The sequence below is a fragment of the Mauremys reevesii genome, linkage group 7 (genome assembly GCF_016161935.1).
Source record: "Mauremys reevesii isolate NIE-2019 linkage group 7, ASM1616193v1, whole genome shotgun sequence".
Lineage (NCBI taxonomy): Eukaryota > Metazoa > Chordata > Testudines > Geoemydidae > Mauremys > Mauremys reevesii.
Genome location: NC_052629.1, coordinates 96,945,053 through 96,961,316, shown reverse-complemented (window position 1 = coordinate 96,961,316; position 16,264 = coordinate 96,945,053). Strand labels below are relative to the sequence as shown.

The window sequence follows — 16,264 nt, the reverse complement described above, 5'->3', positions numbered from 1 at the left end:
TTGGCAGAGATACTGTTCTGTTCTCTCTCTCTAGGACACCATTAGCAAATAAACTCACTCACACAAACCTCCCTTAAGGAGGACACAGCCACATCACCTTATCTCTTCCCCCAAAGTCTCTCAGGGAGATCACTCCTTGTTGTAAGTTCCTTTGCTGGTGCAAAGATCATTCTACTAGGCCATTACTTTGACTGTGTCACCCCTCTCTGTGCTTCCCTTCATTGGTCTTCCCTTCTCTCCTAGATCAGTCATAAGCTCCTTCTCTTCCCTTTCAAGGCCCTCTATGGCCAATTCCCACCTGACCTATAATCTCTCATGGGGTACTGGAACAAATTTGTATAATGGAGGTGCTGAGAGCCATTGAACCAAATTGTAAACCCTGTAACATAATGGAAGCCACTTCAAGCCAGGTGCTTTGCAGCAGCACCCCTAGTTCCAGCACTTATGATCTCTCATTTAGTATAAAGAAGCTAATTCCCATCCCTAATCAGCCTGTACTGGCAGCATCCACTGCCTACTTGTTACATTTGTCAACAAGCCCCTCCATCCTTTCTCCCATGCTATCACTTATGTTTGTGAGGAGCTCGCTGTAAATACCCGCAGAGCCATCTCATTATCCTCCTTCAAACTATCCTTTGTTGGGATGCCTGTCACGGAGGCACCGGGGCAATGCTCTGGAACTACTCCGTATGAAGCCAGCCAGGACTCTGGGGGAGCCTCCTCTCTCTGAGCACATTGTCACAGCTTCAACCTTCCTGGGTCTGACCTCGGAGCATTCAGTCCCCTTCCTCCCAGTGTGCTTCCTCCAGTGAGTCCACCTGGACAGGGTTCCTGGGGAAGCCAGAGGGCCCTGCACCCCAACTCCGCAGTCAGATGCGACTCTCGGCCAGCCGGTAAAACAGAAAGTTTATTAGTCGACCGGAACACAGCGTAGGACAGAACTTGTTAGCACAGAAATCAGTGACTTTCAGCCAAGTTCATCTTGGGGGGAGGGAAGCCCAGAGCCAGGGCTCTGGTCCTCCCTCTGCGCCCTAAGCCAGCTGAGACTGACTCACTTCCAGCTGCCTGGCCCCTGCCCTGCCTGTTGTTCCTCCTCTGGCCTTTGTCTCACTTCCCTGGCCAAGAGTCACCTGGTCACATCCCCCTTCTGGGTCTCAAGTTACAAAGGGGCGGCCATAGCATCGGTGCAGGCAGCTGGAGCAACTCCCACAAAAGTCACACACCCTTATTCCTGCCACCTAGACATTGATGCAATACACAGGGAAACTGAGGCACAAACAGCATTCATGCAAAACAGTAAGAGTTACATAGGCTCACATACAACATAACAAGGGAAAATCCCTGCTGTCACAATGCCTACAAAAAGCATGATGTTTAGGCTGTTGGTGTTGTGAACCCACTCCCCAGCATGCAGACCAGGACTGTCTCATTGTTCCTGTCTGGCTGTATCCATCTGTCATTTCTTGATTTATAGATCGTGAGGTAGGTTTTGCATTTGTACAGTCCCTTCCATAATGGGGCCTTGGTCCCGGGCATGTTGAGATAAAAGATTGCCTGTCAACAGCCCCTCTGAGGCTGAACTCCTGATAAAAGGGTGATTAAAAGACAGACCTGGAAAGCCCCCCCAAAAGGGGATTAAAGACCCCCTGGGGAAACTGAGGCAAGGCAAGTGGTGCCACCCTAAGTGCTACGGAGGTAGACGCTGCCACACCACCTTAGAGAGATGGGCTCTATTCCCAGATTTGCTTTATGGGCCCCTAGCTTCCTACCTGTACAACAGAAAGGATGCTAGTCACCTCCCCTAGCTAGAGGGCTGGGAAGCGGATGGAAATATTAGCAGCAAACAATGGAAGAAGCTTGAACTCCTGATCCCTGGCTCCCAGCCCCTGAGAGGAGTCTCTGTGGCTCCAAGTCAGGTCGCTGTGGGCCCAGGCTGCTGTGTGGGGATCGGGGGCTCCAGGGACACGTTTCACGCGGCTCCCCCTATCCCGGGGTTGAGGTTTTAGAAACAGGGGAGGGTGGGGAGCCGAACCTCGGGGACCCCTCGACACACGCGGCCAGGCCCTCAACTGGCCTCGTGCTGTGTCACGTGACTGCCTCCCATGAGTCCAGTTAGCGGCCTGGGTCTATCCAACGCTGCCGCCATTTACGCCTCGCTCCCTAACACGGGCCCCGCCGGCTCCGCAGATTCCCTTTCCGAGCCAGGCGAACGCCACGAACAGCCCCGGAGTGGGGCCTAGCCGGGACCGGAAGGAGTCACTCATGCTCCCGGAAGTAATTCTGAACAGAGCCAGAGCCAGACGCTACCGTAGCTGATGTTGAGTGGGCCGGAAGTAACTATGACAGACCGGAAGGACCCTACGCGATCCCGGAAGTGTCCCGGCGCGGGGAACGGAAGAGAAGGCCACGCTCCCCGGCGAGCATCCAAGATGGCGGAGGTGGTGAGTGAGGTCTGGAGGGTGGTGTCCGGCAGGGTGGGGGCGGGATTCCCGGGAGTCCCCGCTAACCGCTTTGCATCCCGCCCGCAGGGGGAGGTGACCGAGGGCTGCCGCCTGCCCGTGTTGCGTCGCAACCAGGACAACGAAGATGAATGGCGTAAGTGAGGGGCGGGGCTAATTAAAGGGGTGTGTGGCTTAAAGGGGAGGGGCTAGAGGGTGTATGAGTACGATGGAAGATATCTGGAGAAGAGGGGATGGGACATGTGGGGCTATGGTGCTTCCTGTGGAAAGGGAGGGAGGGACCCTAAGGAGGCTATAGGGTTGGGGCCACTGAAGAGATGGGGTGGAGAGAGAGATGGGTACAATGAGGACGATTGGAGGAGGGGCCAATGGGGGGGTCCTAGTTGGAAGAGGGATACAGGTGGGATATTTATGGAAGATGGAACAGGGAGTGTGATGTTGCAGTAACCACGTGGAGCTGGGCCCCTCTTTCCTTGTAGAGGCCTTGAACCCAGATTGTGAGGGTGGTTGGTCATCTCGAGTCCTTGGCATTCTCCAGGTCTGAGTTTTAGGCTTCCTGGGGAAGGAAAAGTTGGCCTGTCATTTTGGAGCTGCCTGCCCATCTCCTGATCACATGGGGTGCCCCAAGTGTGTGGGATAACCACTGCCACTTTAGGTTATGATCGAGGACCCCAGGGCAGCATTTGAAGGCAGGGGCTAGTCACACACTGGGCAGAGGAGACACTGGATAATACCCAGGGCACTGACCCAGAATCAGAATGATCTCATGTTACTGTAGAACTGTACTTGAGAACCAGATTTGGCTTGGGTGAGGATGTGTGCTGCAGGTTAGGGGGAATGCTAGCTCAGTGGTTTGAGCATTGGCCTGCTAAACCCAGGGTTGTGAGTTCAATCCTTGAGGGGGCCACTTAGGGATCTGGGGCAAAATCAGTACTTGGTCCTGCTAGTGAAGGCAGGGGTCTGGCAATGACCTTTCAGGGTCCCTTCCAGTTCTATGAGATAGGTATATCTCCATATTTCTTATTTATTTAGGGATGTGCTAGTCTCTAAGTGGTCCTTGGTACCTATAAACACAGATGATTCCTTGTGCACCTTTATTCCCAGTCACTTATTCTCTCTCATCATATACTTGGACTGTGAGCTCTTTTGAGCAGAGATTGTCTCTCATTGTGCAGTGCCTGGCATAGTGGGGAGACTCCCTGATCCTGGTAAGGGTCTGGCTGTTGTCTGGCACAATGTACCCCTGATCTGTGATTAAGCTAGGCCCTATCATGATACAAATAGTGAATAATAAAAAAGGTGTAGATAGTAATGCCTTGTACATCCCATCCAGGGATCTCAAAGCTCCATGAAGCCTCAGTCCCAGGCAGGTCACTAGTAGTAGTATCATTTTATAGATGGAGAAATTGAGGCACAGGGAGGGAAAGAAACTTGTCCATAGTCACATGTCAAATGGCAGAACTAGGAACAGAATCTTTGAGTCTTGACTCCTACTCCTCTGCTCTTTCCAATAGATTCAGAGATTTTTGAAGGCCATACTCCCCTGTCAGAGCTAGCAAGAGAACCAGCAAGTCCTGATTCCATGCCTCCGATGCTACAGTTATGGATAGCAGTACAAAGCCCCTTCTCCTCTAAAGATTACTTTTCACTCCCCTCCCAGAGCCAGGAATAGAACTCAGGAGTTCTGACTCCCAGGGCCCTCTTTTATTAATATATAATTAATCACACTATTTGTGTATTAATTACGATTGATAATGAATTACATAGACACACAGAAAATGTTGGCTATAGTGAAATGCTGCCAGAGTTGGGACAAAACCAAAATGTCTTATTCCAGTGAAATCCAAACAGCATGTGTTTTTCTAGACACGCTCCTGTATTAACATGATAACCTCTCATATGTCTATATTGTCACCCTCCCAAGTTCTGTGAAGGTTTCTCCTGAAAGAACCAATAGAATCATGTGGGGGCATTGCCCTAAATCTGTAACTGACTTGCAGAGGGTATTTTTATTTTATACTCTTCACAGCCTTCCCACTTAAACAATTCCACGGGCATAGGAAAAATTCCATGAGCCTAGGTGTAAAATCTCTTACTTTGCAGTGGAATAACCTAATATGGGTGGATTCCCCCAATATTTAGGATTCCAAAACTCCTGTTCTTTTTTTCTGTTGACCCTGGGCAGTCTCATTATCCTTATATACCCCCAGTCTCTTTTGGGATCCTACACTCAGCTGTGTCAAGTGTCAGTGAGTTCCAGAGGCTGATGGTGTATTACATGAAAAAGGATATCCTTTGATTGGTTTTGAAGTTTCTCTGAAATTCCCATTGCTCTTTGCTAAGAGACATGGAGAACAGAGTTTCCCATCCCCATTCTTTATCCCAGTCATTCTTTTATATACTTTTATCAAGTAACATTTTCTTCATCTCTGCTGTAAGACAAACAATCCCAGGCATTTCATCTGTCTTCCCAGGGGATTTCTCTTCCCCCCCCCCCCCCAGGTGCCTATTGCTCACCTGTCTCTGAAACACCCTCCCCCCGAAAATTCTGCTACATCCTTGTTGAGCTGGGGTGATCAAAACTGAACGCAGTGATCGTATATTCCAAGGCCTGGCCATCCATTCTGACCTCCAGCATCACCCGAGCCTGAGAATCCATCATAGCCATTCCTGCATCCAGCCCAGATCTGGTGGTTGAGCTAGAGTGCAGCTTTTAGAAAGAGATGTCTAATCTTGATTTAAAGACTCATTTCCCGACTCATTTCTAGCCTGAATATCCAACTTCCAGCTGTTGGATCACCTTCTAGCTTTATCTGCTACATTAATGAGCCCTCTGCTATCAAGAATCTTCTCGCCCTGTAGCATGGTCCAGTCACCTTTTAACCTCCTCCTGTATAAGCGACTTGCATTCACTGTCAAGCAAGTCTTCCAGACCTCAAATCATTCTTGTAGCTCTCTTTCCAATTTTTCAGCTTCCTTTTTAAAGTGTGGCCATCCGAATGGGACACAAAGTATCCAGTAATGCTATTACCTCTGTATATAGCCCATCCCAGCTCCTGCTTGAGATATTCCTGCTTATCCATCCAAGGATTACATTCACCCGTTTAGCTACAGCGTCACACTGGAAGCTCATGTTTAACTGGTTATCTACCATGAACGCTGTGTCCTTTTCAGAGTTACTGCTTTCCACAGTACAGTACCCATCTTAAACAGTTCACCTGCTCTCTTAGCTGTGTGACCTTGCACATTTAGGACCTATAGTAGTTAAAAGTAATGCCCACGATGACTAGAACTGAAGGAATTGAATCAAACTAATATACATATTTTTCTTTTCTCCCCAGATTGTTCACTGTGTGCATTTGACAGCTCAATGCAGTTTCACTCTTAACTCTCCATAGTCAAATTTTTCATTGCTGAAAAAAAACCCTTATAAGCATCAACATGGGGTTAGGAAGAAAAACCCTTCTAAAAGTGTTTTGAAAGGAATATAAACAATATCTGGGAGATGGCATGGCGGGATCAGGGGCCCAGCACTTCCCATTGCGTCCTCCAGCATGTTATAGAGCGCAACATCAGAGCCGGAGTGTTTCCTGGGAAACAGTGTCACAAGCTAGATCTTTTCAAAATATGGCAATTTCAAAAAATTGTCAGTTTCTGTCTAAAATATGATGCCTTCACTACTCATTGTTGGGGGCGGTGTTTCTATGGAGGCAGTTGGGTCTAGTGGTTAGAGCTGAGGGCTGGGAGTCAGGACTTCTAGTTTCCAATCCTGGATGTGGAAGGGGAGTAGAACACTAATGGCCAGGCCACCTGTGTTCTGTTCTCAGCTCTGGGAGGAGAGAGGGAGAAGCAGGGGTGTGTGTGGGGGAAGTGATTTGGGCATGACCCTCCCATCACAGCACCTAACTTCATGCAACCTGTTGTAACTGTGTTTCCCCCCCTGCCAATTTCTGGTGGCAAGCAGCCACCCTGTGCATTCTGTTCCTAACTCTGGATCCCTGGGGTGTATAAACATTACAAGGGAGAGTTTCTTGCATCTCTGCTCTGAGTGGAAATTTCCTCTGAAATGCTATTTCCTTCTCTCCCTGCAGCTCTGGCTGAAATCCTCAGTGTTAAGGACATCAGTGGCCGGAAGCTTTTTTACGTGCATTACATTGATTGTGAGTAAACTGGCTGGCCCTCGGGTGATTGGGAATGAGACTAGGACATTACTGACAAAGGCTGGTCCAGAACATGAACAAAAATAGGGAGTTCCTCTGGATTCTGGGGAATAGGCTATGGGTTTTTTCCCCTTTAGTGGATGCTGTCTCCAATCTGGCCTTATACTGTGGGGACTAGCTGGCTCGGGGGTGGGTGGGAGAGGGAGTGGGACACTGGGCCTTTCCCCTCTAGGGGGTGTTGGCTCTGATCCAGCTCAAGGAACTCTGGATCCTTTGAGGTTTCCCATCAGAGTACCATGGCAAGTGGGGTCGGGGACCCAGTAGGTGGTGCACTTACTTCAGAATCAGAGCTGACCGCACTGCCCAGCGGGGCACTGTCCTGTTTGGAGGGGTCTCCTGTTGCGCACACACACAGGTGGGGGCGTTGCGTATAGTGACGTAGTTATGAATGTCCCGAGTTCTTGGGCTTGTACTTTCCCTCCTGAAGATCTTTCCCCTCTCATCATACACCTCACTGGTACGAGGAAGCCAGGACTCCTGCTTCTGGAGCCGAGACTCTGATGGAGCTAAATGTTTTGGGTCCAAATGGCCAGAGGGTGGTGCTGTTCACCAGTGTGAGGCATTGCGTTCCCCTCTGCAGCTCATCCATCCCTCTCCAGCCTTGGGCAGGCTTAGCACCACTTTTCTGCCCGGGACTGGCTGTCCGCAGGGGCCTCTTTCCTCCTCTCCCATCATCCTAACAGAGAGCACCACTAACCTGGTCTCCCCACTGCCGCAGTTAACAAGCGTCTGGACGAATGGGTGACCCATGACCGGCTGGACCTGAAGAAGATCCAGTTCCCCAAGAAGGAAGCCAAGACTCCCACCAAGAATGGGCTGCCTGGCTCCCGGCCCGGCTCCCCAGAGCGGGAAGTGGTAAGAGGAGCTGGCCATAGGCCAGGGAGGATGCTAGTGCTGCTCTGGAGGATGCTATGGGGGCGGGCTGGGATGAGAGTGCTGGCCTGGGGATCAGGAGGAGGACACCAGGGATTGTTGGAGGGTCTTGGGATGGCAGGGGGAATGGGGAGATGTGGACGCTTACCCAGAACCGTGTTCTCCCTGATGGCCCAGGCTGGCTCCCTCCACCTGATCCCGACCCAGGGGTTGCAAAAATACAGGTCTCCAAGGCAGGGATGCTAGAGTACCACTTATCCTAAGAGCAGGGCCCAGCATTGGCCCTAGCACTAACTCATTGTATCTCTCTGGACCCATGTACTTCTCTCGCTGCCTGGCCTGTGGTGAGCTGGGACAGTGGCGCCACGCCCCCCTCACCCGACCAGCAATGCATCCTCTCCCCCACTGGGTGTGTTGGTAACCCCCTCCCACCCCCATCTTCATCCCTACTCAGAGGAAGACCTTGGATCTGTCTCTACAACCTGCCTCAACTCCAGCCAGCGGTAAAACCCTGCCCATCCCAGTGCAGATAACGCTCCGCTTTAATCTACCCAAGGAGAGGGAGGCTGTTCCCGGGGAGCCCGACCAACCCCTCTCCTCCAGCTCCTGTGTCCAGCCGAACCATCGGACAACGGTACGCACCGGCGCCGGGGATACCTCCCCCACCTCGTGTCCTCAGCATGGTCTGGACATGGCCACAGGCTGGGATCGCGCCAGGTCACACAAGCTGGCCGGGGTCAGGCTGGGTCTGGACTTGCATGGGAGACCCCCAAGGCATGGTGCTGGGGATTCACTAGGGGGCATTCTCCCCCGACCCAGAGCCACACGGAGCTCACTCTCCTTTATATCATGATACTAGAGAGCAGTGTGCTGCTGGCAGTGGGGGCTCAATAGGGGGCGCTTTTCCCCCACAGTTAGTGTGAAGCTAGAGGGTGCTGTGAGACCTCAGTCAAACGATGCAGATAAAGAACCACTCTTGGCCATTAAAGATCTCTCGGCCCTTCCCTCAGAGTCTTGATGTGAACCACGGTGTCCTAGAGCTTGGACAGTTACTTTCTGCCTCCCTAGAACTTCATGCAGTTTTAGCTGGAAAAGAGATTCGAACCCTCCTGCTCTGCACTGTCATGCAGCACTGCTGTGTGCTGTTAAACAACCCGCACACCCCACCCCAGAGGGGGAGCTCTGTCAGCGCCAGGGATCTCTGTATAAACAGCCCTGTGCCCCACCCCAGAGGCAGCTGCAAGTCAGTACTGGGTGAGGGATCCCCATATAAACGGCCTAGAAAGTTTTTTTTTGAGATTACAAGACACTGTGATGCCCGTACCTCTGCAGATGAGAAGCTGCCCCCGTGGGGGATGCTGTGCAGGGGCGGAGGACTGTGAAGCTTTGCAGCATCCCATGAGGATGAACCATTTTTTGGGTCTGTTTCAGAAGCGGAAGGTGGAGGTGGTTTCCCCAGCAACCCCCGTCCCTGCTTCCACAGAGACCACTCAAGCCTCTGTGTTCCCCCAGGTAAGAGCAGAGGGGTTAATGGGATGTGCAGGGGAGAGGGGTATTTCCATCACAGGGAGAGCTCTGGGCACTGTTCCTTGCTCCTTCCTGCCCAGGGCTGGGTGTAGGCCCAGGCACTATTACCTGAGACCGGGGCCTGAGCTCCTGGAGTCCTGTGATCAGGGCAAAATCACAGCTTCTTACCCTCATGCTTGGGGAGAAAACGTAACCCAAATGCAACCAATACAGCAATGCCTGAGTCTGCAGAGAGCCTGAACCAATCCCTCTGAGATAGAGCTGCTCTGGGCATCTCCAAAGGGCATTAACCCCCAGCCCCACTGCTTAGTGGACTCAGCAAGGTGCTCTGTGTGGAGCAGAAAGGGTTCAGCCCCAGTAGAGACAACACCCGCCTGCCTGCTGGGGGAAGTTCTGATCGGTCCCCATGCTTCCAGCTCTGACTCCTTGGCTCCTGGTGGGGCCAGGGCCTACCTTGTAGTGTAGGATTCTCTTAAAACTCCCTTGTTCCTAGCTCCATCCCACTGGTCAGCTGATGATGGGAGGCGGAGCCCCTCCCTGTGCTGCTGCCAGGAAATGGCTGATCCCTCCTCCCGCCCATGGCCTGCACATAACACCCCTCTCACCTTCTCTTCCAGCTGCACATAATACCCCTCTCACCTTCTCTTCCAGAACGGCTCAGCCAGGAGAGCCGTGGCTGCCCAGCCTGGCAGGAAGAGGAAATCCAACTGCCTGGGCACAGATGAGGTAAACTCTGCCCTGACTTGAATGGGGGAGGGGGTGTTAGCTGCCCCCAGCCAGGGAAACCACCAGCCATAGCCAGCAGTGAAGGAGCGCTCTCAGGTTCCCAGGGCATCAGGCAGGGATCCACTCCATGAGTGATCAGTGGAGTCCCTCCAGGATTTGGCCTGGAGCAGCCGCTGACCGGACCCCAGCTCTCTGCTAGCTCCTGCCCCTTTCCCGGGGGAGATGCTGCTGGCTCAAGGAGCAGCCCTGAGCCTCAGTACAGGTGAAGGCATAACCTGCCCAAGGCCGGGGCTGCAGCACCCTCAGGGTTGGGTGTGTTGGGTGCGGAGAAGTGGGGTGGGGGATCTCCCAGGCCCTTTCTCTCGGACCTGAAAGCCCTGCAGGATCTGGGAGAGGAGCCAGGATTCCTTTCTGTGCCACCGTGCACACACCATCAGCAGCCAGCCGTTGGGTTCTGGAGGCCCTTGGGAAGGGCACTGGGAGGCCTGATTTCAGATGGAGTAGGGGGCGGGGCCCAGAGAGGAGGGGTTAGGAGGGCATGTCCAGCAGCTCCTGACCCTGCCTCTGTGCCGCCTGCAGGACTCTCAGGACAGCTCTGACGGCATCCCCTCAGCCCCGCGCATGACGGGCAGCCTCGTGTCGGACCGCAGCCACGACGACATCATCACACGCATGAAGAACATAGAATGCATCGAGCTGGGCCGGCACCGCCTGAAGCCCTGGTACTTCTCACCCTACCCACAGGAGCTCACCACCCTGCCTGTGCTGTACCTCTGCGAGTTCTGCCTGAAATACGTCAAAAGCCTCAAGTGCCTGCAGAGGCACCTAGTACGTATCACCCTCCCCGTGCCCCTGCATGGCCCCCGGCAGGCACAGCCCCGACTCCATGATCCCAGGGCTTCTCCCCGAGTATGTTCCCTAGCGTGGCACTAGGGGCTCTGGCCTGCAGGGAGCAGGGTGGGTGACTCAGTAGGGGCTGCATTTCCCTCCAAGTCAGTGCTGACCCCAGCCCCACTTGGCACCAGGCAAGGGATATCTGTATAAACAGCCCCCTTTGCCCCACTCCAGAGGATGTTGCATCTCAGTGTGGGGTGAGGAGTCCCTGTAGCTGTGTAAGTCTCTAATCCTAGTTCTACCAGCTGGAAGGAGAGGGAGGCAGACTCGATCTCTGGGGGGTTTTCTCTTTGGCTCCAAGTAGCCTGCTAGCCGCTCCCCTGCACTCTAGTAGATGCATCCATTTCTTTCCCTCTCCCCTTGGAACTCAGCCCCTCTGTCCCCCAATCATTGGTGTCATTCTGCAATCAAGGTGCCCCATGTGCAATGTGCAGGGTCTGACTGCTCGCATGGGATTCTCTCTCCCACAGACCAAGTGTGACCTGCGGCACCCGCCTGGGAATGAAATCTACCGCAAAGGCACCATCTCCTTCTTTGAGATCGATGGGCGCAAGAACAAGGCAAGGGGCAGGTCTGGGGCAGGAGGTCCCCTCTCTAGGGCACGGCTGGGGTAGGGCTCTCTGTTCCACCTTTAACCCTTAGGAGACTGCCTGATTCCAGGGTCTGGGAGCCTGGGTGTGTGACAGGGATGTCTGGCTGTGGGAATGGGTTCAAGTGGCTACAACAGAGAGGGGCTGGGAGTGAGGACTCCTGGGTTAATTCCCAACCTGACTGATGCCTCTCTGGGTAACCTCAGGGAAGTTCATTCCCATCTGTGCCTCAGTTTCCCCTACAAGGGATTCTGTCACACCCTCCTCCTCCATAGAATCATAGAAATGTAGGGCTGGAAGAGGCCTCAAGAGGTCATCTAGCGCAGCCCCTGTGCTAAGGCAGGACCAATAAACCTAGATCATCCCTGACAGGTGTTTGTCTAACAACCTGTCTTAAAAACCTCCAGTGACTGGGATTTGACAACCTCCATTGGAAACCTATTCTAATACCTAACTAGAAGTGTGGCATCCAAATCTGGACACAGTTCTCCAGCTGAGACCTCACCAGTGCTGAGTAGAACGGGACCTCCCACATCTCTCATACGACACTCCGGTTAATACACCCCAAATTGATATTAGCCTTTTCTGCAACTGCATCACATTGACGACTCATACTAACCCCCAGAATCTTTTCAGCAGGACTACCACTAAGTGCTGTACTTTGCACTTGTCTTTATTGAAATTAATTTTGTTGTTTTCAGATCAATTCTCCCAATGTATCGAGATCATTCTGAATTCTAAGCCTGTCCTCCAAAGTGCTGTCCTCCCAGCTTGTTATCATCTGCAAATTTTATAAGCATAGTCTCCACTCCAATATCTAAAGTCATTAATGAATATTGAATAGTACTGGACCCAGGACTGATGCCTATGGCATCCCAGTAGCTCTGCCCTCCCAGTTTGACAGTGAACCATTGATAACTACTCCTTGAGTATGGTCTTTTTAACCAGTTGTGTGCCCACCATATAGTAACTTTATCTAGAACAGAGCCGGTCCTTGAGATCTTCCTGACACAGGTTAGGAAGGCAGCAAGCTGGTCCCTGGTATCAGAAAGGTTGAGAAACATTGAGACCACATTTCCCTAGTATCAGAGGGGTAGCCGTGTTAGTCTGTATCCACAAAAACAACTAGGAGTCCAGTGGCACCTGAAAGACTAACGGATTTATTTGGGCATAAAAAACCCCACTTCTTCAGATGCACTACTTCAGATTTGGGGCGGGGGGGTTACCCATGAAAGCTTATGCCCAGATAAATCTGTTGGTCTTTAAGGTGCCACCGGACTCGTCATCACATTTCTCTAGTTTGCTTATGACAATATCCTGGGCAACGCGGGACTTCAGTACTGTGGCCCGAGCCACTCTGATGAAGCAGGCTGGAGAAGGTCTGAGTGCAGATCCCCATTGGGCCAGGGGGCAGGTGACTAGAGCTGCCCCCCGCCCCCCCCAGCAGCCCCCTGAAGCTAGCTGACATACACACACATCCTGGCAGTAGAGTGGGGATGTTAATGCTTCCGGCTTATGCCGTCCCTGCAGAGTTACTCACAGAACCTCTGCCTGCTGGCGAAGTGCTTCCTGGACCACAAGACCCTGTACTATGACACTGACCCCTTCCTCTTCTACGTCATGACCGAGTACGACTGCAAGGGCTTCCACATCGTGGGCTATTTCTCCAAGGTGAGGGGCACTGCCCTGTGCTCCCTGCTCCCTGGATGGGACCCTCCATCCCTGCTCTCGTCACAGCCCTTGCTCTCCCACTGTTCTCTGGCCAGTCAGAGCAGGTCTCTGTGGTATAATAGGAATCCCATGGGCTGGCCCCACTGGCTGATGGGATCAGAGCCTCCCCATGGGAGATGCCTGAAGTGTCATAGAAGCTAGGGAGCACCTGAGACACTAGCTGTTGGTCAGGGAATCGCTGTGCCTTGTCGCAGCCACTCCCCCATTGACCAGGCTCTGTCTGTGGGCTGCTGTGGCTATCTGAGACGAGGGGGAAGGGGCCGCTGTGACCAAGGATGGGAATTTGTGGTTGGGGTCTGGGAGGGGACTGGTGTGGCTATGGTCATAGGTGGGGATCGAAGTCCCAGACTAATGTGATCATGACCCTAATCTGTGGCAGGGGGCTATTGTGGCCCGTGAGAGGATCCGTGGGAGGGTGTGTGAGCAGGAATCTGTGGCCAGGGTCAGGATTTGTGGAAGGGGGGATGAGCTGCAGTGGATGAGGCCAGAACTCATGGTACAAGGCATGGGGATCTGTGGCAGTCCTGATCGTAGGGGAGTCACTGGAACACCCAGCATCAAAGCAATCTGCAGCCACTGGCTGAGGTGTGAATCCTTTGCTGTTTGCCGTAGGAGAAGGAGTCAACAGAAGACTATAATGTGGCCTGCATCTTGACCCTACCCCCATACCAGAGGCGAGGCTATGGCAAGCTGCTCATCGAATTCAGTAAGTGGCACCTTCCCACCCCAGCTCCCTCCCCTGATCTCCGTCTCCGTCACCCCATCTCCTCCCCCCCCCGGCAGGCTACGAGCTCTCCAAGGTGGAAGGGAAGACAGGGACGCCAGAGAAGCCACTCTCAGACCTCGGGCTCCTCTCCTACCGCAGCTACTGGTCCCAGACCATCCTGGAGATCCTCATGAACCTGAAGTCTGAGACCGGGGAGCGCCCACAGATCACCATCAAGTGAGTGCCCTGCCCACAATCCCAGACTCCACCCTCAATCCTACAGCAGAGGATTCTGCACCAATAATCAGTGACGGGGAACATGGGGAAGGTGCTGTTGGCTCCTGTCCCCACCCCCCCACGCCAGTGACCTCCAGGCCATTGCCTTCCACCCCCTCATGTTTCCCATTCCCTTTCAGCGAAATCAGTGAGATCACCAGCATCAAGAAGGAGGACGTGATCTCCACGCTGCAGTACCTGAACCTCATAAATTACTACAAGGTATCCACCCTGGGGGGAATGCTCTGGAGGCAGGCAGTGAGATCCCTAGCGGTACCCAGGAGGAGCAAGTGGCTTCCTTGTATATGCCGCCAGCATGGAGCGATACCAAGGCATGAGGGTAGCTGAATTAAGGGGGGCTGGGAGGCAGGACTCATGAGGTCTGTCCCTGGCTCTGGGAGACAGGGGATGCTGATTGGGCTGCCACATGGGACCAAAACACAATGGAGACAAGCAGCTAGGTTGGTTCAGGTCCCTTCACTAATTTTCTCGGGGACCCTGACAAGACATTTCTCTTGAACCCCATTGCTGACTTGGGCCCCTGCTGTCTCCCTTAAAGGGCCAGTACATTCTGACGCTCTCAGAGGACATAGTGGATGGGCACGAGCGGGCAATGCTGAAGCGGATCCTGCGCATTGACTCCAAGTGTCTGCACTTCACCCCCAAGGACTGGAGCAAGAGGGGCAAGTGGTGAGAGGCAGGGCCTATCTGCCACCCACTCCCCCATGGCCCATGGGGCCTCACAGCCTTCCAGCTAACATGCAGCTCCTGGGAGTTTATCCCAGGGCCGGGACAGACTGGGCAACAGCATCTCCAAGGGTGATCGTGTGCTCTGCCACAGGGCTAGGCTGGGGCTGCATCGTTCTCCAGCCATGGCTCGAGCCCCATGGGAAGGGGCAGAGGCCCCCATGCTGCTCTCCTTGTCTCAGCACCAGGGTGAGGGCTCCATTTGTATGCAGGACTTGCCCATGGACAGTGTGGGATGTGACCGAGGAGTCCAAAGGCTGAGAATGAGTGGCCTGGGCTCTCGGCAGCTGGCCAGCATCTGCGTTTCTCTGTCACTCGATCTGAGTTTTTGATAAAGATCCTGGAACTAAAATGATTGATCCTGGACCTTTTAAAATCAGCTAGAGAAGGATGAGGGGGTGCTCAGGCTGCATTATCCTCCCCAGGGCTGTGCAATACCCTGAGCAGCATCAGGCCTCGGCTCCCAGGGATTCTGGGGCGCAGCCACTTCTTCCACTAGTGAGCAGTGTCCCTGCCAGCAGCAGCTTCTATGTGTCACCCCAGAGCCAGCTGCAGCCCTCCCTGTGCAATGAACACACCCAAAGCTTGGCAGGGTGCAGGCTGCCTGAAGCTGTGGCCAAACAAGTTTAGGATCTCAAAGCTGCTATGCTCCCCCTGCCCTGGTAGCGTCTCTCTCTCTCCCTGGGAGCAGCAGTTACAGCAGGATCTGGAACCAGATGTCCCCCTGTGCCGAGGGCGGCAGCACCACCGAGCAATGGACAGGTGATAGGCTGATTGCCAGTGGGTCAAGACGCCTGGGGCTGACCACTAAATCCTTCTCTCCCCAACTCATGGTGCTGATTCCTGTCCCGCTACTTCGGCCAAGCCTCTGGGCCTGACTAGCCTTGCCCCACCCTCCCCTACAGGAGTGGCAACAGCCCCACCTGCAAACAGCAGCCACACAGTGGAGTTAGGCCTTGCTAACAGGGTGCTCCCCCCAGAAAGTAACAATGCTGAATATTCCCTGGGCAAGAATGGTTCCGGGCGGGGACCTGCATCGTGCCAAAGCTTGTGGCAGCCTGGAGAGAGGGGAAGAGAGACGAGGCTGCAAGCACAACCCTGCTGCCCTGTCCTGCCAGGGTCTCTTGAATGTGCTAGCACTCTTCCCTTCCTCATTCAGAGGGGGAACAGAACCCACGAGCCCTGGCTCCTGCACTGGAGTCCTTCCTGAGTAGCATGAGACATCTAGGGAGAATCATGGCCAAGTAGTTTGAAGAGTGGCTGGGAGTCAGGACACCTGGGTTCTATCCCACTCAGCTGCTGTGACTTGGGCCAGGCTTCAGCAAGCCTCAGTTTTGCCCTGTGCTGGATGTTGAAGCTGCCTGTCCCAGGGACCAAGTATCAGAGGGGTCGCTGTGTTAGTCTGGATCTGTAAAAGCAGCAGAGAGTCCTGTGGCACCTTATAGACTAACAGGTTTTGGAGCATGAGCTTTTGTGGGTGAATACCCACTTCACCCATGAAAGCTCATGCTCCAA

At 53.5% G+C, this 16,264-nt stretch overlaps 1 protein-coding gene across 2 annotated transcripts; it reads left to right on the top strand.

The window, feature by feature from the left end:
* Nucleotides 1-1,348: 1,348 nt before the first annotated feature.
* KAT5 (lysine acetyltransferase 5) lies at nucleotides 1,349-15,989 on the top strand. 2 transcript variants are annotated; one of them, XM_039482563.1, is made up of 15 exons: nucleotides 1,349-1,482; nucleotides 2,188-2,441; nucleotides 2,529-2,595; nucleotides 6,551-6,619; nucleotides 7,398-7,534; nucleotides 8,007-8,186; nucleotides 8,984-9,064; nucleotides 9,731-9,805; nucleotides 10,385-10,633; nucleotides 11,170-11,259; nucleotides 12,820-12,960; nucleotides 13,633-13,726; nucleotides 13,804-13,963; nucleotides 14,143-14,224; nucleotides 14,562-15,979. In XM_039482563.1, exons 2-15 carry the CDS (start codon nucleotides 2,316-2,318, stop codon nucleotides 14,694-14,696), a joined length of 1,686 nt encoding a protein of 561 aa, XP_039338497.1. In that variant the 5' UTR covers nucleotides 1,349-1,482; nucleotides 2,188-2,315; the 3' UTR covers nucleotides 14,697-15,979. The 2 variants fall into 2 exon arrangements, with proteins under 2 accessions (XP_039338497.1, XP_039338498.1); XM_039482564.1 differs by lacking the exon at nucleotides 8,007-8,186 and having other exon boundaries at nucleotides 14,562-15,989.
* Nucleotides 15,990-16,264: the final 275 nt, after the last annotated feature.